Raw genomic sequence first — 21,084 nt, forward strand, 5'->3', positions numbered from 1 at the left:
CGCGAGTTGTCTTCTGCAAGAATGGGTTGGAGGAGCACAGCCTGAAAGCCCAGCATGGGAGAGTCATCTACCCTCTAGTTGTGAAAATCACCTCGAAAAGCGCCGGGACGTACACGTGTGGGTACCAGCAGAGGAACGAGAGCAACTGGGTGAGGAACTCTGCTCTCAGTGCTCCCTGGACCCTGTCTGTGCCAGGTGAGACACAGCCCCATGGTGGTGGGGATAGAAGGGACATGGATACTACTAGGCTGGAGCTGTGTGCTACAGCAGGCAGGGCATGGCTCTGGTGTGGTTCCCCCGTGGGAGTATTCCCTCTCCTCTAACTGGAGAAAAGTTGGAGAAAAGTCTCTAGCTGGAGAAAGAGCTGCTCTCAGAGGTCCCTCTGTCCCTGCTGGAGCACCTCTGCAGCAGAGATAGGGCTGCATAGGGCACAGGAACAGAGAAAAAGGGCTCAGGATGTCTATGGACCCTGGGGTGTTCCACTACTGCTCTAAGATTTCCCTCTAACCTTTACAAACCTGTGTGGGGGAACTTACATGCAAAGGCTTGCTCATGTTCCCTATGTACTCAAGGAAACAAGACATGAGCTCAGCGTCTGCTCGGCATTTGGGATTGTCCCAGCAAAGAGCATGATAAACTCACAGCAATTTCATGTTTTCCACAGGCAGCAGACCCTCACACAAGGCTGAGCTCCCTTCCAGAGGTGAGACATTGCTCATCAGCCCTTCCCAGCACGGCCGTCCTGCACGGCTTGCCTTGGCCACAGTGTGACCCTCGTCTCTCGCAGGGCCAGCCATGCCCCTGGAGGTCTGGATCCTGCGCTCTGCCCTCAGCCTGCTCCTGCTGCTGTCTGCCCCCATCATCACCTTCCTCCTGGAGAGATGGAGCCACGGTGCCAGCGGGGCCAGGCAGTCTGGAGACGTCCCTGGCCCCATGGTGCTCTGATGTCCTCCTGGGCTCCATGCTGGCCCCAGCCTGCTCCCCCATGCTGGCATCATAATCCCCACAGTGCTCTGCTTCCCTTGGCTCAGCCCCTGCTCTCTGCTCACATCAAGGACTGACTTTGGATCGCGCACCCCCCCCCGGCTGCGTTCTACCCCAGCAGCCACGTGGCTGCCCCTCCTGCTCACAGAATCACATCTCCATCGCGGGATCCACCTCTGCATACCGGGAGAACACGAGGGGATGGAGTCACGGCTGCACCCCCAGGCAGCCATGCTCTGCAGCTCCTGCATCACTCCAGCACCTCCCTGTGCCCAAGGTGGTGCCGGCCGCAATGGGCACATCCCCAGGTGGTTACGGTGCCCCGTGTGGAGGCACCTTGGTGGGTACTGGTCCTGTGGGAGGCGAGTTATAAAGGATTGGTTCAGAATGCACCAGCTGATGTTGCTGCTCTTTATTTGAGAGGGAAGTCAGCGAGCAGAGCTGGGAGAGCTCCTGTATGACTGCTGTGCGGGGCCACATGTCTTGCGAGGGAGCTGCTGTTCCCTGTGCCCTGCCACCCAAGAGTTCCCCTACATGCTGTCATTGCCCTGGCAGATGTGGCCTGGAAAAGTGCCGATGTGAGGATGGCTGAGGCCATGCAGAGGAGCAGGGGGTGGCCATGCCTGGTCCTCTGCACCCCACACCCACCCATCCCTGTGCCAGGGCTCCTGGCTGTTAACGCACCATCCCCAAGAGACAGCCCTGAGCAGGGACGTTGTGCACGGGGGCATCCATTTGTGGGGCAGGTGGGGATGTGGTCTCAGCATGGCTGGCCCCCACACCCACAGCCCATCACCAGCCTTGAACAATGGGATTTTAGGCATCCCACACCAATACCTGCAGGGACCTGGAAGGAGCCAAGGTATCCCCACTGTGCAGCTCCCAGTGCTGGCATCTGGGGCCTTGGTGTGCAGTGGGGAACTCCAGGGCAAGATGGGTGCAGGCAGAAGAGCAGCTGCTCACCTGGGAGGCATGAGGCTGCATGACTTCATGGAGGGAGTAGGGGAAAGGAAAATGTGGTCAAAACTCAGCAAGAGCTGCTTGGAGGCAGAGCTGGAGGGGAGGTGGGATTCAGGCTCCTTCCCACAAGGACAGTCCCTCAGGTCTCAAACCCTAATCAAGGTACTTGCTTCACAGCTTCCTTCAGGCCCACACATTCATGTTTCACAGCGCAAGCCTCCAGGACACTTTTCCTGGAAGGGAATATACAGAGTTGGGTGCAAGGAGCTACTCCCTCATTCCCATACAGCCTCCAACCCTCCCTGGTGAGTGAATCCCCATTGTGGTGTCAGCTGCAAACTTGCTGAGGGTAACCTCTGCCCCAGCATCCTGAGAGTAATGCAGATGTTGAATGCAATTGGACCGCATTTGGATCCTTGTTTTACACCACTAATTAGCGTCCTTCAACTAGACTTTGCAGCACTGATCACCCCCCCTTGGGGCTTAGCCCTTCCATCAGTTCTCAGTCCACTCTACCCTCCGGTCTTTCAGCTCAGATATCAACAGTTTCTCTATGACGGTCTTGGCGGAGACACTTTCAGAGGCGTTGCTGAAGTCCAGGCAAGCAAGATGAATGCTCTGCCCTTGTCTACCTGGACAGTCATTCATCATAGAAGGTTGTTGGGTTGGCCAAGCATGGCCTCCTCTTGCTGAATTCCTGCTGACTACTCCTGATGATTGGTTTGTTCTCCAAGTGCCTGGAAACACTTTCCTGGATGAGCTACTCCACCACCTTCCAGGGATGGAGGCGATCTGACAGGCCTCTAGTTCCCCAGGTCCTCCTTCTTGCCATTCTGGAAAAGTACTGACGTTTGCTTCCATCCAGTCTTCGGGCCCTTCTCCCACTTGCCTTGACCCATCAAGAATGATGGAAGGTGGCCTCGCAATGACATCTGCCAGCTCCTTCAGCACTTGGGGGTGCCTCCTAGCAGGGCACACGGCCTTCTCTGTGCTCAGTTGGCTGAAACATTGCTCCTCCTGATCCTCCTTCACCAAGGGGACGCCTTCCTTGCTGCAGCCCTTGTTCCTGACTTCTAGAACATGGCGTTTCTGAAGGCTGGTTTTGTTAGTACAGACGGAGCCAAAGAAGGCATTTGGTACTTGTGTTTCTTCTCTCTTCTGAGCAGTTGTGGTGATTTTACTAAGCAGGACAGAGAGCTCCATCACAACCGCTCTCTCACTCCCCCTCCTGAAAGGGAAAGGGAGAGAAAATATAATGAGAATGGTTGAAGGCTTGTGATAAGAACAGGGAGATCACTCAAGGTTAATTGTCACAGGCAAAACAGACTCAGCATAGGGAGATTAATGAAATTTATTAGCTATTATTAACAAGCTAGATAACAGAGAAACAAACAAACAAACAAACAAACCAAAAAATATCTTCCCCAGACCCACCTTCTTCCACCTCCTTCCTCCCAGTGGTGCAGGGCAATGACGAATGGGGGCTGCGGTCCGTCCGTAATGCTTCATCTCCGCCACTCCTCTACACTCACTCTGTGCCCCTGCTCCAATGGGGGGGTACCTCCTGCGGAATGCCGTCCTTCCAACCTGATCCTGCGTGGTCACCTCCTACAGGCTGCAGCTCCGGCCCGGGGCCTGCTCCTGCGGGGGCTCTCCATGGGCCGCAGCCTCCTCCAGGCCACATCCACCTGCTCCACCGGGGGCTCCTCCACGGGCTGCAGCGTGGAGATCTGCTCCGTGTGGGACCCGTGGGCTGCAGGGGGACAGCCTGCTCCACCAGGGGCCTCTCCACAGGCCGCAGGGGAATTGTGCTGCGTGCCTGGAGCACCTCCTGCCCTCCTGCTGCACTGACCTTGGTGCCTGCAGGGCTGGTTCTCACTCCTCCCTCTGCCACCTATTGTTGTGCAACGTTTTTTTCCCTTTCTTAAATATGCTTTCATGGAGGAGGAAACAACATTGCTTTTTGGCTCGTCTTTGGCCTGCAGCAGTTCCCTTTGGAGCAGTCTGAAACTGGCCTTTTTCAAAAAGGGGGCAGCTTCTGGAATTCTCACCTCTGCAGACCCCCGCTAATAAACCCTTGCCACGTAAACCCAATACAGCTGCAGAATGCAGGCCGCAGTTTGCTTTCCCTTGGAGGGGCATCCGATACACCTGGGATGGACGGTGCCAAGGGTGGAAACACAGCCCTGCCACTTACCATGGAGTAATGCAGATGGCTGTGGAACAAGGTGATGTTCCTGAGCACCTGCAGTGCATTGATGGCACCCTCATGTGGGGCAGCAAAACAGAGGAAGTCTTTGAGAAAGGGAAGAAAATCACCCAAATTCTCCTGAAGGCTGGTTTTGCCATTGACCAGAATAAGGTCAAGGGACCTGCCCAGGAAATGTGGTTCTTGGGTGTAAAAAGGCAGGATGTCACACCTCAGTGGGTGAGGTCAATGAGGTAACAACTGCATCCCCACCAGCTAACAGGAAAGAAACACAAGATTTCCTAGGCCTTGTGGGGTTCTGGAGAAGGCATATTGCAGGTTGTAGTGAGCTTCTGAGCCCTCCCTATTGAGTAACCTGAAAGAAGAGCACTTTGAGCAACAAAACCCCTTGGAAGAGATGAAGTGGGTGTCCAAAAGGCTGTGGTGGGAGCCCTTGGGCCTGTGCGTACAGGCCCAGCTGTGCCAGTGGTGCTTCACAGTGCAGGCAGGGAACAAGGCCTGTCCGGGCCTCGTCCTCTGGACTTTTAGAGCCTGGCTATCGAGGATTAGAAGCCCAGGTGAAAGCAGAAGAGATGGGCAGTCATGCCCAAGAGAATTGAAGACCAGTGGGTGCAGATCGCTTCCACAGTGCTGTACTGGCAGCAGTATGGCCCCAGCTGAGACTCCTTGAGAGTTCTTCATAAGCTGATTCACCAACAGGACTAAGGAGAAATCTGCCCACAGCCTTGGCAACTGATCCAGAGGTCTGAAGTCACTTTGACCTTGGTGCAGGATTCCCCTGGCTCAACCGTTTTTGTGGACATTGAAGAAAAGCAGAGTGACATGTTCAGAAGAAGGCAAATCCAAATGGGGGCAAGGGGCAGGAAGGCTTTGCAGGAAGGATGCTGCCCTTGAGATACTTGTTAAAACTGTGGTGTGTGAGAGGACAGAAATAACAGCGGGGGCTCAAAACAAGCAGCGGATGTAGCAGGTTCTTAGGCAAGGCCCCACTCATGAGAGCCTCTGGTTCTGGGCAGGCTCAGGCGGCCACAGAAAGCCCACAGGACAGGTCCCAGCTGCACTGCAAGCCTCTGTCCCACCGTCCCCAGCTCAGAGCAAAGCAGACACCTGAAGCAGACGGTGCTCCCCAAAAGCAGCGCCCCAAAAGATGCTGGGGCAGGTGCCATGGGCAAGGCTGTCTCCTTCTGGCCCTGCCGTCCTGCTGCTGGCGCTCTGTGAGTTGGGGCATTGCTGGGCGTGGGGGCTGAGGGCTGGAGGGCTGGTGCTGGGGGCAGGAGAGGACCATGGTGGGCACAGGGGATGATGGGGACAGTGTGTGCAGGGCAGGCGTGCAGCACTGTGGGGCAGAGTTGCTTTGGGGAATGCAGGATGGGGATTTCTTCCTCCAGCTGCGATGCAGATCTGAGCAAGGGGCTAACTTCCCCAGCACCATAAATTGTCTGGAGTGTTGCTCTGAGACTCTAGGACCGCTGAATTCTTTACGGAGCTATGGGACCTTCCTGGAACAAGAAATCCACAGAAAATGGGATTGGGATTGGGATTGGGATTGGGATTGGGATCAGGATTGGCATTGACATTGGCATTGTTCAAGGGGATATTGAAGAGATACAGCATGAGAACATGCAGGTGTGATAATGCCTGCTTAGCAGTGAGGATGTGGGCAGGGGCATCTGGATGAGCCTGGACACTGCCCCTCTCAGCAAATCCCTCTCTGCCCCTTGGCACAGATGCCAGCACGACCTCCCAGGACATCTGCAGCTCCCCAGGTACTCGTGAGTCCTTCCCTCCCAGACCCAGGGCACTTTGAAGCCCAACCACTGTGAGCTCTGCCCTACGGCAGACCTTCACTGCTGTGTCTCCTCCAGGGGATCTCCCGGCTCCTGATCTCCAACTCAACACAAGTTCTGCTCAGCCAGGTACCACAGCTGTACTCCAGTGTTTTCTCCATGTGGTGTCACCCGTCAGACGAATCATCTTCTGCAAGGATGGGCTGGAGTTGTACAGCCAGAAAGCCCAGCAAGGGCAGCTGAGCTACTCTATGGTCCTGAACATCACGTCAAGAAGCGCAGGAAGATATACATGTGGGTACCAGCTGAGGACTGAGATGAAACAAGTGAGGAACTCTGCCCTCAGCGCTGGCCGCATCCTGGATGTCCCCGGTGAGACACGGCCCTGGGCTGAAGGGGTCAGAAGGGACGAAGGCACTTGCCACCACATGGCTGTGCTGAGGCTGGAGCTGTGTGCTGCAGCAGGCAGGGCATGGCTCTGGGGTTGTTCCCCCACGGGAGTGTTCCCTCTCCTCCAAGGGAGCCCCTAGAGAGAGAGCTGCTCTCAAGGGTCCCCCTGTCCCTGCAGCACCACCTCTACTGCAGACATGGAGCATGGGGCATGCTGCAAGATCTGCCCTGTGCGTTGATGAGCCTATGGCAGGGGAAATGGGGAAGAAGTCTACATTTGTGGCTCTTAAAATGGGCCTGGATCTCTCGAGTGAGAACAGGGAGATACTGGAGTTCTTAGGAATTCGGAGACCTCTACCTGGAACAGCAAACCAACTGAAAGGGGCATGGTATTGAGCCAAGTGAGAAGAGCACAGGGGTGCTGGATTGAGATGCAGGGGTGGCAAGGTGCCTGCCTGGCAAGGACATAGCAGTGAGCACATGGCAAGGACCCAGCAGCAGGGACATGGGCACGAGCATGTGGGTTCCCCAGGTCTCACTCCCTCTAAGCAAAACCCTCTGTGCCCCAAGCTGCAGGTGCTGGCGTGACCACCCAGGATAGCTCCCCAGGCGAGGATGAGTGTGGGGATGGGTGACTGAAGGGAGGTGTGTGTGGGACGGAGAAGGGAAGGGAGAGGGAATTTGTTCTCTGGGTGTGATCTCCTGGGAAGGAAACACTTCCCTGTGTGGAACACAAAGAATTTTGTGCCCAGTTCTGGGCTCCCCGTTACCAGAGGGACATAGAACTATTGGAGACAGTCCAGAGGAGGGCTACGAAGGTGAGCAGAGGACTGGAGCTGAGAGAACTGAGCCTGTTTAGCCTGGAGAAGAGGAGACTGAGAGGAAACCTCATTAATGTATATAAATGTCTGAGGGGAGGGTGTCGAGAGGATGGAGCTGGTCTCTTTTCGGTTGTGCCCAGGGAAAGGGCGAGAGGCAACGGGCTCAAACTGAAGCACAGAAAGTTCCATCTGAATATGAGGGGCACTTCTTTACAGGAGGGTGACGGAGTACTGGAACAGGCTGCCCAGAGAGGTTGTGGAGTCTCCTTCTCTGGAGATATTCCAAGCCCACCTGGATGCCATCCTGTGCAAGGTGCTCTAGGTGATCCTGCTCAGCAGAAGGTTGGACTAGATGACCTTCAGAGGTCCCTTCCAACCTTGGCCATGCTGTGATTGTGTGATCCTCTAGCTCCCAGAATCACAGAAAGTTGAGAGTGGTGGTGCCAAATTTAATTGACAGGCACATCTCTGCCATGCCATTCTTAACCACTCACAAAATAATTGAGACACTGGATCCATGTGGGCCCATGTTGGCACAGCAGCCACGGGCACTTTTACGCCTCCCCTGTGGATGGTGCTGGCTGTAGATTGGGGGATGTGCCCATGGGGCTGTGTCCCCTGCCCCACACAGATGTGTTCAGGGCTGTTGCAGAATGCGTGCTACAGGTGGGGCTCAGTCTGGACAGGAGCTGGGTGTGCTGCAGATGCTCATCCTGTCCCTTTCTCCTGCCAGGCAGTGTGGCCACCTCTACAGCATGGCCATCGTCCCCAGGTGAGTGATTCCCTCTGGCAACCCCAGGGACTTCACCATGGGGCTCAGGGCTGCTAGGTTGCCATCCCCAGGGCACGGGGCCGTGCAGGAGCTTCATCAGGCAGGAGGTGTGCTGGCTACACGGGCACGTCCTGCTCCCTGCCTCTCCCCATCACACCCCGCAGTTCTCAAGGCGTCCCCTTCTCTCTGCAGCACTACCTCTGCTGAGGCATGTGGTTCTGCAGGGCCAAGGTACAGAGAGCAAGGGCTGGGGATGTCGATGGTCCCTGGGCTGTGACAAAGATGCTCCGAGGTCTGCCCTGTACATTGATGAGCATATGGCAGGGAAAGTAGGTTAGTTGTCATGAGCTAAGCCATAATGTACGTGTGAGCAAGGGGACAATACTTCTGGCTCTAAAACTGTGGCTGGAGCCATATTGCAAAAGGAGTGATATTGGAGTGCTTAGGGATCCAGGGACCTCTACCTGGAAAAACAAACCAACCAAAAATGGCTAGGGATGGACACAGGGCAGAACACCTCTGCTGCAGACTTGGGGCTTTCAGGGCCCACGCATAAAAAACAAGTGTTTGGGATGTCAATTGCCCCTGGACTGTGCCACTACTGCTCCAAGCTTTCCCTCAAACCTTTACGAACCTATGACAATGAATTTACAACAGCTCGGTTGTTCATTTTGGCCATTTGCTCCAGGAAGCAATACACAAGATCAGAGTCTGCTCAGCACCTGGGAATGTCCCAGCAAAGAGCATGATAAACTCACAGCAATTTCATGAATTTCATGTCTTCCGTAGGCAGCAGCCCCTCACACAAGACCGAGCTCCCTTCCAGAGGTGAGACATTGCTCATCAGCCCTTCCCAGTATGGCCGTCCTGCACGGCTTGCCTTGGCCACACTGTGACCCTCGTCTCTTGCAGGGCCAGCCATGCCCCTGGAGGTCTGGATCCTGCGCTCTGCCCTCAGCCTGCTCCTGCTGCTGTCTGCCCCCATCATCACCTTCCTCCTGGAGAGATGGAGCCACGGTGCCAGCGGGGCCAGGCAGCCTGGAGACGTCCCTGGCCCCATGGTGCTCTGATGTCCCCAGCCTGCTCCCCCATGCTTAGAGCATGCCCCACACATTCGCAGCACTTCTGCTGCTGTTGGGCTCAAGGCATCTGGGGCAGCATGCCCAAGGGATGTGCTGCCACTGCTCTGCTTCCCTTGGCTCAGCCCCTGCTCTCTGCTCACATCAAGGACTGACTTTGGATCGCGCACCCTCCCAGCTGCGTTCTACCCCAGCAGCCACGTGGCTGCCCCTCCTGCTCACAGAATCACATCTCCATCGTGGGATCCACCTCTGCATACCGGGAGAACACGAGGGGATGGAGTCACGGCTGCACCCCCAGGCAGCCATGCTCTGCAGCTCCTGCATCACTCCAGCACCTCCCTGTGCCCAAGGTGGTGCCGGCCGCAATGGGCACATCCCCAGGTGGTTATGGTGCCCCGTGTGGAGGCACCTTGGTGGGTACTGGTCCTGTGGGAGGCAAGTTATAAAGGATTTGTTCAGAATGCACCAGCTGATGTTGCTGCTCTTTATTTGAGAAGGAAGCCAGCGAGCAGAGCTGGGAGAGCTCCTGTATGACTGCTGTGCGGGGCCACATGTCTTGCGAGGGAGCTGCTGTTCCCTGTACCCTGCCACCCAAGAGTTCCCCTACCTGCTGACATTCCCCTGGCAGATGTGGCCTGGAAAAGTGCCGATGTGAGGATGGCTGAGGCCATGCAGAGGTCCAGGGGGTGGCCACGCCTGGTCCTCTGCACCCCACACCCAGCTATCCCTGTGCTGGGGCTTCTGGCTGTCAAAGCGCCATCCCCAAGAGACAGCCCTGAGCAGGGACGTTGTGCATGGGGGCATCCAGTTGTGGGGCAGGTGGGGATGGGGTCTCAGCACGGCTGGCCCACACACCCACAGCCCATCCCCAGCCTTGCACAATGGGGCCATCCCACAAGCAGCCATCCCTCACCAACACCTGCAGGGACCTGGAAGGAGCCAAGGTGTCCCCACTGTTCAGAACCCAGTGCTGGCATCTGGGGACTTGGAGTGCAGTGAGGGACTCTGGGGAAAGATGGTTGCAGGCAGGAGAGGAGCTGCTCACCTGGGAGGCATGAGGCTGCATGACTTCATGGAGGGAATAGGGGAAAGGAAAATGGGGTCAAAACTCAACAAGAGCTGCTTGGAGGGGAGCTGGAGGGGAGGTGGGTTTCAGGCTCTCTCCCACAAGGACAGTCCCTCAGGTCTCAAACCCTAATCAAGGCACTTGCTTCACAGCTTCTTTCAGGCGCATGCATGCATGTTTCACAGCACAAGCCTCTGGGACACTTTTCCTGGATGGGAATATAGAGTTGGTTGCAAGGAGCTACCCCCTCATTCCCATACAGCCTCCAACCCTCCCTGGTGAGTGAATGCCCATTTTGGTGTCAGCTGCAAACTCTGCCCCAGCATCCTGAGAGTAATGCAGATGTTGAATGGAACTGGACCTTGTTTGGACCCTTGTTTTATACCACTAATTAGCAACCTTCAATTAGGCTTTGAAGCACTGATAACCTTGCTTCAGTTTCCGCTATTCTGTCAGATTAGTGTCCACCCCACCCTCTGTTAATTCAGCTCAGACATCAATAGCTTCTCTATGAGAATGTTAGGGGAGACAGTGTCAAAGGCCTTCCATGCGAAGATGCATGCTCTCCCCTCAAATACCTGAACAGTCATTTCATCATAGAGGGTTGTTGGGTTGGCCTTCCTGCTGCACTGACCTTGGTGCCTGCAGGGCTGGTTCTCACTCCTCCCTCTGCCACCTGTTGTTGTGCAGCCTGTTTTTTCCCTTTCTTAAATATGCTCTCACAGAGGAGCAAACAACATGGCTTACGGGCTCGTCTTTAGCCTGCAGCAAGTCTCTTTGGAGCAGTCTGAAACTGGCCCTTTTCAAATAGGGGGCAGCTTCTGGACTTCTCACTGAAGCCACCTCTGCAGACCCCGCTACCAAACCCTGGCCACGTAAACCCAATGCGGCTGCAGAGTGCCGGCCACAGTTTGCTTTCCCTTGGAGGGGCATCGGCGTCCAGTACACCTGGGATGGACGGTGCCAGGGGTGGAAACACAGCCCTGCCATTTACCATGGAGTAATGCAGATGGCTGTGGAACAAGGGGAAGCTCCTGAGCACCTGCAGTGCATTGATGGCACCCTCATGTGGGGCAGCAAAACAGAGGAAGTCTTTGAGAAAGGGAAGAAAACCACCCAAATTCTCCTGAAGGCTGGTTTTGCCATTGACCAGAGTAAGGTCAAGGGGCCTGCCCAGGAAATGTGGTTCTTGGGTGTAAAAAGGCAGGATGCCACACCTCAGTGGGTGAGGTCAATGAGGTAACAACTGCATCCCCACCAGCTAACAGGAAAGAAACACAAGATTTCCTAGGCCTTGTGGGATTCTGGAGACGGCATATTGCAGATTGTAGTGAGCTTCTGATCCCTCCCTATTGAGTAACCTGAAAGAAGAGCACTTTAAGCAACAAAACCCCTTGGAAGAGATGAAGTGGGTGTCCAAAAGGCTGTGGTGAGAGCCCTTGGGCCCCTGCGTACAGGCCCAGCTGTGCCAGTGGTGCTTCACACTGCAGGTGGGGAACAAGGCCTGGCCGGGAGCCTCTGGCAGGAAAGACCAGGAGAAAGCTGAGGTTGTCCTCTGGACTTTTAGAGCCTGGCTATCGAGGATCAGAAGCCCAAGATGCTCCAAGTGAAAACAGAAGAGTGATGGGGAGTGAAGCCCAAAGCATAATCATTGGGTGTAGAGCTAAGGCATTCAGCATTCTTTGGGTCTAGCTCATCCTACCTCACTCACCAACCTCTGGAATGATTGAGCCGTACCATATGATGGACTGTTAAAGACTGTATTGAGACTATTGGGTGCAGGGGCACGGGTTGGACATTTTTCAGAAGCCACTTGGCTGCTTAACAGCAGAGCATCTTGCAAGTGGCCTGGTGCTTCCCAAAGAAAGGCCCTACCTCCTGTGGGATGAATGTCCCTGCAGTGCCTCTTAACAGAAGGCAATGAACTGCATTAATCTCCCTTATGCTGAGTCTCTTTTGTCTGTGCTGGTAACTGGTGAGTGATCTTCCTGCCCTTATCTCAGTGCACAAGTCTTCCTTCCATCAGAGTTTCTCCCCTGTTCTTTGAGGAAGAGAACTGAGAGAGCAGCATGGGGGAGCTCAGGTGCCATCAGGAATAAGCCACTGCCTTTCCTGGTTATTGTGTGGTCACGTGAAGGTCAAAGTTGGGTGCAGATCGCTCCTACAGTGCTGTACTGGCAGCAGTATGGCCCCAGCTGAGGCTCTCTGAGTGTTATTTATAAGCTGATTCACTGACAGGATGAAGGAGAAACCTGCCCACAGCCTTGGCATCTGCCCCAGAGCTCTGAATTCACTTTGGCCTTGGTGCAGGAGTCCCCTGACCCCATCATTAGTGCAGACATTGCAGAAAAGCGGAGTGACCTGGTCAGAAGTGGGCAAAGCTGGGTGGGGACAAGGGGCAGGAGGTCTTTGCAGGGACAGTTCTGACCCTGAGATACAAGTAAAAATAGCGTGTGCTGCGGTGTCTGAGAAGACAGAAATAACAGTGGGGGCTCAAAACAAGCAGCGGATGTAGCAGGTTCTTAGGCAAGGCCCCACTGATGAGAGCCTCTGGCTGTGGGCCAGGTTCAGGTGGCCACAGAAAGCCCACAGGACAGGTCCCAGCTGCACTGCAAGCCTCTGTCCCACCGTCCCCAGCTCAGAGCAAAGCAGACACCTGAAGCAGACGGTGCTCCCCAAAAGCAGCGCCCCAAAAGATGCTGGGGCAGGCGCCATGGGCAAGGCTGTCTCCTTCTGGCCCTGCCGTCCTGCTGCTGGCGCTCTGTGAGTTGGGGCATTGCTGGGCGTGGGGGCTGAGGGCTGGAGGGCTGCTGCTGGGGGCAGGACAGGCCCGTGGTGGGCACAGGGGAGGATGGGGTCAGCTTGTGCAGGGCAGGCGTGCAGCACTGTGGGGCAGAGTTGCTTTGGGGAAGGCAGGACGGGGATTGTGTCCTCCAGGTATGATACAGATCTGAGCAAGGGGCTAACTTCTCCAGCACCATAAATTGTCTGGAGTGTTGCTCTGAGACTCTAGGACCTCTGGATTCTTTATGGAGCTTTGGGACTTTCCTGGAACAAGAAATCCACAGAAAATGGGATTGGGATTGACATTGTTTGAGGGGATATTGAAGAGATACAGCATGAGAACATGCAGGTGTGATAATGCCTGCTTAGCAGTGAGGATGTGGGCAGGGGCATCTGGATGAGCCTGGACACTGCCCCTCTCAGCAAATCCCTCTCTGCCTCTTGGCACAGCCGCCAGCATGACCTCCAAGGACATCTGCAGCTCCCCAGGTACTCGTGAGTCCTTCCCTCCCAGACCCAGGGCACTTTGAAGCCCAACCACTGTGAGCTCTGCCCTACGGCAGCCCTTCACTGCTGTGTCTCCTCCAGGGGATCTCTTGGCTCCTGCTCTCCAAATGAACTCAGCTTCTGCTCAGCCAGGTACCACAGCTGTGCTCCAGTGTTTTCTCCGTGTGGTGTCACCCGTCAGACGAATCATCTTCTGCAAGGATGGGCTGGAGTTGTACAGCCAGAAAGCCCAGCAAGGGCAGCTGAGCTACTCTATGGTCCTGAACATCACGTCAAGAAGCGCAGGAAGATATACATGTGGGTACCAGCAGAGGACTGAGATGAAACAAGTGAGGAACTCTGCCCTCAGTGCTGGCCGCATCCTGGATGTCCCCGGTGAGACACGGCCCTGGGCTGAAGGGGTCATGAGCTCATTGTCATGAGCTGGGCAGTTACCTATGTGTGAAGAAGGACGCTATATTTATGGCTCTAAAATGGGGGCTGGTGCCATAGTGTGAGGACAGGGAGGTGTTGGAGTGCTTAGGGATCCAGGGACCTCTCCCTGGAACAGCAAACCAAGCAAAGGAATCTTGGTATGGCCCCAGGGAGGAGACCACAGTGGTGCTGGATTGAGATGCAGGGGTGGCAAGGTGCCTGCCTGGCAAGGAGACAGCAGTGAGGACATGGCAAGGACCTAGCAGCAGGGACACAGGCATGAGCATGTGGGTACCCCAGGTCTCACTCCCTCTAAGCAAAACCCTCTGTGCCCCAAGCTGCAGGTGCTGGCGTGACCACCCAGGATAGCTCCCCAGGTGAGGATGAGTGTGGGGATGGGTGACTGAAGGGAGGCGTGTGTGGGACGGAGAAGGGAAGGGAGAGGGAATTTGTTCTCTGGGTGTGAGCTCCTGGGAAGAAATCACTTCCCTGTGTGGAACACAAAGCATTTTGTGTCCAGTTCTGGGCTCCGCAGTACAAGAGGGACATAGAACTACTGGAGAGAGTCCAGAGGAGGGCTACGAAGATGATCAGAGGACTGGAGCTGAGAAAACGGGGCCTAAGTAGCCAGGAAAAAGGAGACTGAGGGGAAACCTCATCAATGTAGATAAATATCTGAGGGGAGGGTGTCGAGAGGATGGAGCTGGTCTCTTTTTGGTTGTGCCCAGGGAAAGGGTGAGAGGCAACAGGCTCAAACTGAAGCACAGGAGGTTCTGGCTCAGTATGAGGGGGCGCTTCTTTACTGGGAGGGTGACAGAGCACTGGAACAGGCTGCCCAGAGAGGTTGTGGAGTCTCCTTCTCTGGAGATATTCCAAGCCCACCTGGATGCCTTCCTGTGCAAGGTGCTCTAGGTGATCCTGCTCAGCAGAAGGTTGGACTAGATGACCTTCAGAGGTCTCTTCCAGCCTTGGCCATTCTGTGATTGTGTGATCCTCTAGCTCCCAGAATCACAGAGAGTGGTGGTGGCATAATAATTGAAGAGCCACACCTCGGCCATGCCATCCTTAATTCCTCCCGAGAGCATTTGGACACCATGTCCATGGGGGCCGATGTTGGCACAGCAGCCACGGGCACTTTTATGCCTCCCCTGGGGATGGTGCTGGCTGTCAGTGGGGAGATGTGCCCATGGGGCTGTGTGTCCCAAGCCCCACACAGATGTGGTCAGGCCTGTTGCAGGATGCGTGCTACAGGTGGGGCTCAGTCTGGACAGGAACTAGGCAAGCAGACACTCAGCCTGTCCCTTTCTTCTGACAGGCAGTGTGGCCAGCTCCCCAACAAGGCCATCGCCCCCAGGTGAGTGATTCCCTCCTGCACAACCAGGGACCCCACCATGGGGCTTAGGCCCGCAAGGCTGCTCTCCCCAGGGCACTGGGCCATGCCGGATCTTCACCAAGCTGGAGGTGTGCCGGCTGCATGGGCACGTCCTGCCCCCTGCCTCTCCCCATCACACCCCGCTGCCCTCACACCCTCTCTCCCCCAGCTCCCCATGCCCGGCTCCCGCACGCCCTCCCCACAGGCACGGCGCTGGCAGTGGCGGCCGTCGGCCTCGTCCTCCTGGCTGCAGGCAGCTGGTTTGCCATCAGGAAAGGTGAGGGAGTGGGGGAAGGCGGGGGGAAAGGCTGAGGCCGTGGGGGTCCTGCCCTGCTGCGGGGCTGGTGCAGGGGGAAAGGCGGTGGCGGGGTCCTGGGGGTGCGCAGCTGGGGCAGACGGTGCGTGGGGGCGATGGCTGTGGGCAGCCCAGCTGGGGAGGCTGCTGAGGGAGCTGGGGAGCTTCAGCCTTCGTCCCCCAGCCCCGAGACGGGAGCCAGGGCTGGGCAGCAACTTGGCCTGCGCACCTCAGCCACTGTTCTTCTTGCAGGTGCCTGCAGAGGGAGATGCCCAAGGTGAGCACCAAGGGCTCCTGGCTGTGCGGCTGCTGGGAGGGAGTTGGTGGCATGGTGGGTCCTTGGGAGCTCCTTGGCCAGGGGCAGCATTGTCTCTCTGCGTGGCTGCATTCCCGTTGCTGGAGGCTGGGAGGATGGGGCACGTTGTTGTTGGACTCCAGCTCAACACCTGATTTAGGAAAGCACTACCCAAGGGTGTCTCTTAGGGTGCCCCTTCTCTACAAACGCACACCCCAGAACCATTCCCATTCCTCTCCAGGCAGCAGCACGCTGACAGCCTGCAGGCAGAAGCCACAGACCACGGTGAAGTCCAGTGTGAGTACTACCTCCTTCTATGGGGGAAGCCACACGCTCCTCTCCCGATGGGCATCCCTGCCTGTACACCCCCCGTGCAATCCCACCACTTCATTTCCCACTGGGACATACAAAATCCCTGCCCGTTCATCAAGGCCAGGTTTCTCTCCATTTCCTGGCATCCTGCTTCTTCCTTGCATGCAGAATGCAGGTGCTGCCTGCACACGGGACATGGCAGCATCCCAGTGCTCCCAGGGACAAAGCCCTTTTGCCTGGGGGTCCTTCCACAACCGCTCTGTCCCCAAGCTGCAATTCGCCCGCTCCAGCCTCTGCTTTTGTCCTTTCTTCAATTTCCCTTCAGAGGGATTTCTCTTTCTGAAGCTGCCCAAAGCACAGCGCAGCAATGAAAGGTGTGGCTCTGTTTTCTTGCACTGCTGGGGAAAGTATCTTATAGCTCGCTCTGAAACCACAGGCAGCAGCCGCCAAGGGAGGATGTTGTGGCTGGGCGACAGGCTATAGATATATCCCCACCCGACGTGCACCTCGCTCGAGCTGCAGCACGACCTTGTTTTCCCACGCCTGCACAGAGCAGCTCGCAAGGTGTGCTGGCTGTGCAAAGAGAGGAGATGCCACAGAATGCTGGAAATACACCAAAACCTCAGCATCTCTGCTCCACTACTGCTTGCTGCGCATCCCATAGCAGGATGAAGGGAGGGGAAATGTGGCCGGGCACTGAATTCTGACCTCAGGCAGCTGATGCCCAAAGCTCATGGGGATTCACCCCCCTCCAACAGGCAGCAAGGGCTCATGGTGTGTCTTTTTTCCCCCGCAGACTCCATCATCGCCCACGTTCGACGGGACAGGGTGAGTCGTGGCTCAGCTGTGCACGGCTCCTTTCTGCACTCCTGCAGCCTGGTGCCTGCTCGTTGTGCAGGGCTCACAGGCAGCAGCTGAAGTAACAGGGCTTTCTTTTCCCCCTAAAGCCTCCTCCCGTGCAGCAGATGAGCGACACCACGACGTATGCCACGGTGACCCGCACCCAGACCCGATAGCGCTGCCACTGGGCAAGGGCACAGGAGCCTTGCCCACGGCTGCATTTGCTCTCTTGCAGAGGGCTCATGCAGCTGTAAGGTGGGGCTGGGGGGTGCACTTTGGGGTTCTTTGGGGTTTGCTGTCACAGGGAAGCGCTGTGTGTGTCTAGCCAAGAGGATGTAGGACTCATTTCTCTCATTGCAATACATTAAGACCTCTAATATATATCATGTGTACGAACTCATAGTATGAGTGTATCAATGTTTCTTCACCAAGTGAAAACATCTCCCTGTGCTCGGTGGGAGACGTGTATACCTAAACTGAATGATAAAGACACAGGGGTGTTCTATCCACCCACACAGATGCACATTTGGACTGACAGGGGCAGATATCTCTGCTCGCATGTGTGTGCCAACTGGTGTGTACACTGCAGATGCGGTTTTGCTCTGATGATGAATAAACATCTCTGGCTTTGTGTTCCTTACGGCACCTCTGTCTCATGCAGCCACATAAGGAATGGGATGGTTGTTCAAGTTAATTTCTGAGGGCTGAACTTTTTGCTTCAACCCAGCAAGGATCAGAGAAGAGCTATATATGTATATAAAGCAAGCGAGCTATTTGGGGATGTAAAATACACTCACACACACTCACTCTTGAACAGTGATAGAAAAGACAGAGAATTTACTAATGAGTTAGTTAAATACCAACCCCAGGGTGATGACAATAGTACTGACAAGTGCGATACTTTCCCCAGTCATTGATGTCGTACGTACTTAGCCAGGTCATGGTTGGCATCCCGTCAGTGCAGTAGGTATCAACGTCTTGCAGGCATCCCTGCGGAGACAATGTTAACCTCGGTCGATGTCGCTGCCTCACCAACGCAGAGCAACTTGCCCTGTTTATAGGTTTTGCCCCTGCATGTTCTGAACCCGGGGCAGTGCACGACTGGCGGCCCCAGCCTCAGGGGGGCACTCGGCAGTCCCTGAAATGCTGCTGTGATCACTCACAGCCGCGTGGCCAGGGCGTGCTGTGCTGAGGGCAGCATTGTCTCACGCCGGATGGCTTGCGGCCTGGTACCATATCGCTGAGCAAGTAATATGTATAATTGCAAGGTCAGAGTTTCACCTTGTTAGTCTTAAAACAATGCCTGTTTCACATCGGACCAAACCTAACAGCTTTTAGTCCTAACACTGGAGGGAATAAGTGAAAGGAAAGCGGGGTGAAAACTCTCCATGACCTTCTTGGAGGCAGAGCTGGAGGGAAGGTGGGTTTCAGGCTCCTTCCCATAAAGAAATTCCCTCAGATCTCAAACCCTCATCAAGGCACTTCCTCCACAGCTTCCTTCAGGCCTGTGCATGCATGTTTCACAGCACAAGCCTCCAGGATACTACTCCTGGAAGAGAAGACATGGATTTGGATTGGTGGAGCTACTCCCTCATTCTCATACAGCCTCCAAGCTTCCTTGGCGAGTGAATCCCCATTGTGGTGTCAGCTGCAAACTTGCTGAGGGTAATGTCTGCCCCAGCATCCTGAGAGTAATGCAGATGTGGAATGGAATTGGACAAAGATTGGACCCCTGGGGGACACCTCTAATTAGCAATCTTCAGTTAGGCTTTGCACCACTTATCATCCCCCCCAGAGCTGAGCCATTCTGGCAGTTTTCAGTCCACCCCACCCTCTGGTCATTCAGCTCAAACATCAACAGTTTCTCTATGAGGAACTTAGGAAAGACAGTGTCAGAGACCTTCCTGAAGTGCAGACAGGCAAGATACATGCTCTCCCCTCATCTAACGGGACAGTCATTTCTTCATAGAAGGTTGTTGAGTTTGCCAAGCACGGCCTTGACAATCTGTCTTGGTCCCCTTTTCCTTCAAGTACCTTGTCCCACGGGAGTTCCTTAGCAATTGCTTGAAAAGGCCAAAGTTCCAAAGTTGGCCCTACTGATTTCTAGAGGATTTCTACGTCCTGCTTATTCCCCATGCTACGTGCATGCTCCGGGCCTGTAGCATGAGTCACAAGAGCCCTTCTCTCTGGCACACCAGGGAGTTACTTCACAAGGCAATCCCCTACTCACATGCCCTGGTGCTCCTTAATCTGCTCCTCAGCCTGCTCACACTGCTCTCCTGGGCCACCCTTGGCCGAGCAAGGGCCCGAAGTCCCCCTGTAACTGGAGACTGGACACTGTGGCTGTGCCAGCTCCAAAGGGGCCAACCTTGACTACATAGAGCAGGAGAGCTTTGCAGGAAGGATGCTGCCCCTGAGATACAGGTGAAAACAGCGCGTGCTGCGGTATCATCGGTGTACTTGCTGAGGGTGGACACTATTCCTTCACCAAGGTCATCGGTGGAGATGTTGAACAAGACCGGACCCAGCACCGATGCCTGGGGAACACCGCTGGTTACAGGTCTCCAGCCGGACTCTGCGCCGCCGATCACCACCCTCTGAGCTTGGCCAGCCAGCCAGATCTCAACCCACCTTACTGTCCACTCGTCTATCCCACACTTCCTCAGCTTTGCTAGGAGGACGTCGTGGGAGACAGTATCAAAAGCCTTGCTAAAGTCAAGGTAGATGACATCCACCGATCTCCCTCCATATACCCAGCTGGTGATGCCAGAGTGACGTGGTCAGAAGAAGGCAAAGCAGTGAGCAGTGTTGGGACAAAGAGCAGGAGGGTTTTGCAGGGAGAATGCTGCCCTTGAGATACACGTAAAAACCACGCGTGCTGCGGTGTCTGAGAGGACAGAAATAACAGCGGGGGCTCTCAAAATACAACGGATAAAACAGCGGCTGAGGCATGGCCCCCGTTGATGAGAGCTTCTGCTGTGGGCAAGGCTCAGGCGGCCACAGAAAGCCCACAGGACAGGTCCCAGCTGCACTGCAAGCCTCTGTCCCACCGTCCCCAGCTCAGAGCAAAGCAGACACCTGAAGCAGACGGTGCTCCCCAAAAGCAGCGCCCCAAAAGATGCTGGGGCAGGCGCCATGGGCAAGGCTGTCTCCTTCTGGCCCTGCCGTCCTGCTGCTGGCGCTCTGTGAGTTGGGGCATTGCTGGGCGTGGGGGCTGAGGGCTGGAGGGCTGCTGCTGGGGGCAGGACAGGCCCGTGGTGGGCACAGGGGACGATGGGGACAGCATGTCTGTTTTCTCTGTAGTCTTAGTGTAAGACTTCAGGAATTCTGGATGCCTTAGGGAGCTATGGGATTAACGTGGAACAGGAAGCAAATCTAGAGCAAATTGGAATATTGCCATGTGTGCAGATGAAGTTCATCCTGGATGGAGACAGGCGGGCAGGAAGGTGCCTGCTCAACTAGGACCCAGCACTGGGGATGTGAGTAGGGAAACATGGGTGAGCTGGGTCACTGCCATTCTAAACAAAACCCTCTGTGCCCCGTGCTGCAGGTGCTGTCTTGACCTCCCAGGACATCTGCAGCTCCCCAGGTGAGGAGGAACATGGGGATGGGTGGCAGAGGGGAGGTGTGTGTGGGTGTGGTGATAGATATGAGAAGGCAGAGGGGGTTTGTTCTCCACGTGTTAATCCCTTGATAGGAGACTTTTCACCATTTGGGATCCAGGTCACTTTGCATCTCCACTGTCACTAAAGCTGCATAGGGAATCCCTGCACTGTCTCCCCAGGTGACCTCCCGGCTCCAGCCCTCTTCCTGAACACCTCCAGAGCTCAAGAGGGGGAATTGGTTTCGCTTCGCTGCACCGTTGATGGCCCTTCCGTGCCTTCCCGAATTGTATTCTGCAAGGACAGGATGGAGGCACACAGCCTGAAAGGGCAACTAGGAAAGCTGATCTACACCATCATTCTAGACGTCACCCAGGGGACTGAGGGGGTGTACACGTGTGGGTACCAGCTCAAAGATGACAGCAACCGAGTAAGGAGCTCTGCCCTCAGTGCTGGCCGCATCCTGGATGTCCCTGGTGAGACACGGCCCCGGGCTGGAGGGGTCAGAAGGGACGAAGGCACTTGCCACCACATGGCTGTGCTGAGGCTGGAGCTGTGTGCTGCAGCAGAAGAGAGAGGTGTTGCCGGACCA

At 55.6% G+C, this 21,084-nt stretch overlaps 2 protein-coding genes across 7 annotated transcripts; both read left to right on the top strand.

The window, feature by feature from the left end:
* Positions 1–5,009: 5,009 nt before the first annotated feature.
* On the top strand, positions 5,010–9,470 carry LOC310888277 (uncharacterized protein). Of its 5 annotated transcripts, none has more exons than XM_083814865.1 (6): positions 5,017–5,367; positions 5,881–5,919; positions 6,019–6,312; positions 7,889–7,923; positions 8,713–8,751; positions 8,836–9,470. In XM_083814865.1, exons 1-6 carry the CDS (start codon positions 5,301–5,303, stop codon positions 9,019–9,021), a joined length of 660 nt encoding a protein of 219 aa, XP_083670991.1. In that variant the 5' UTR covers positions 5,017–5,300; the 3' UTR covers positions 9,022–9,470. The 5 variants fall into 5 exon arrangements, with proteins under 5 accessions (XP_083670993.1, XP_083670991.1, XP_083670992.1 ...); XM_083814866.1 differs by having other exon boundaries at positions 5,019–5,367; positions 7,885–7,923; XM_083814867.1 differs by lacking the exon at positions 5,881–5,919 and having other exon boundaries at positions 5,010–5,367; positions 5,978–6,312; positions 7,885–7,923.
* A 2,931-nt stretch (positions 9,471–12,401) lies between these two features.
* On the top strand, positions 12,402–17,519 carry LOC310888276 (uncharacterized protein). 2 transcript variants are annotated; one of them, XM_083814863.1, is made up of 10 exons: positions 12,402–12,834; positions 13,306–13,344; positions 13,444–13,737; positions 14,115–14,153; positions 15,092–15,130; positions 15,318–15,425; positions 15,696–15,720; positions 15,980–16,035; positions 16,847–16,878; positions 16,998–17,519. In XM_083814863.1, the coding sequence occupies exons 1-10, from the start codon at positions 12,768–12,770 to the stop codon at positions 17,064–17,066; spliced, it is 768 nt and encodes a 255-aa protein (XP_083670989.1). In that variant the 5' UTR covers positions 12,402–12,767; the 3' UTR covers positions 17,067–17,519. The 2 variants fall into 2 exon arrangements, with proteins under 2 accessions (XP_083670989.1, XP_083670990.1); XM_083814864.1 differs by lacking the exon at positions 14,115–14,153.
* The last annotated feature ends 3,565 nt before the right edge of the window (positions 17,520–21,084 follow it).

The sequence above is a fragment of the Anser anser genome (assembly GCF_964211835.1).
Source record: "Anser anser genome assembly, chromosome: 32".
NCBI classification, from domain to species: domain Eukaryota; kingdom Metazoa; phylum Chordata; class Aves; order Anseriformes; family Anatidae; genus Anser; species Anser anser.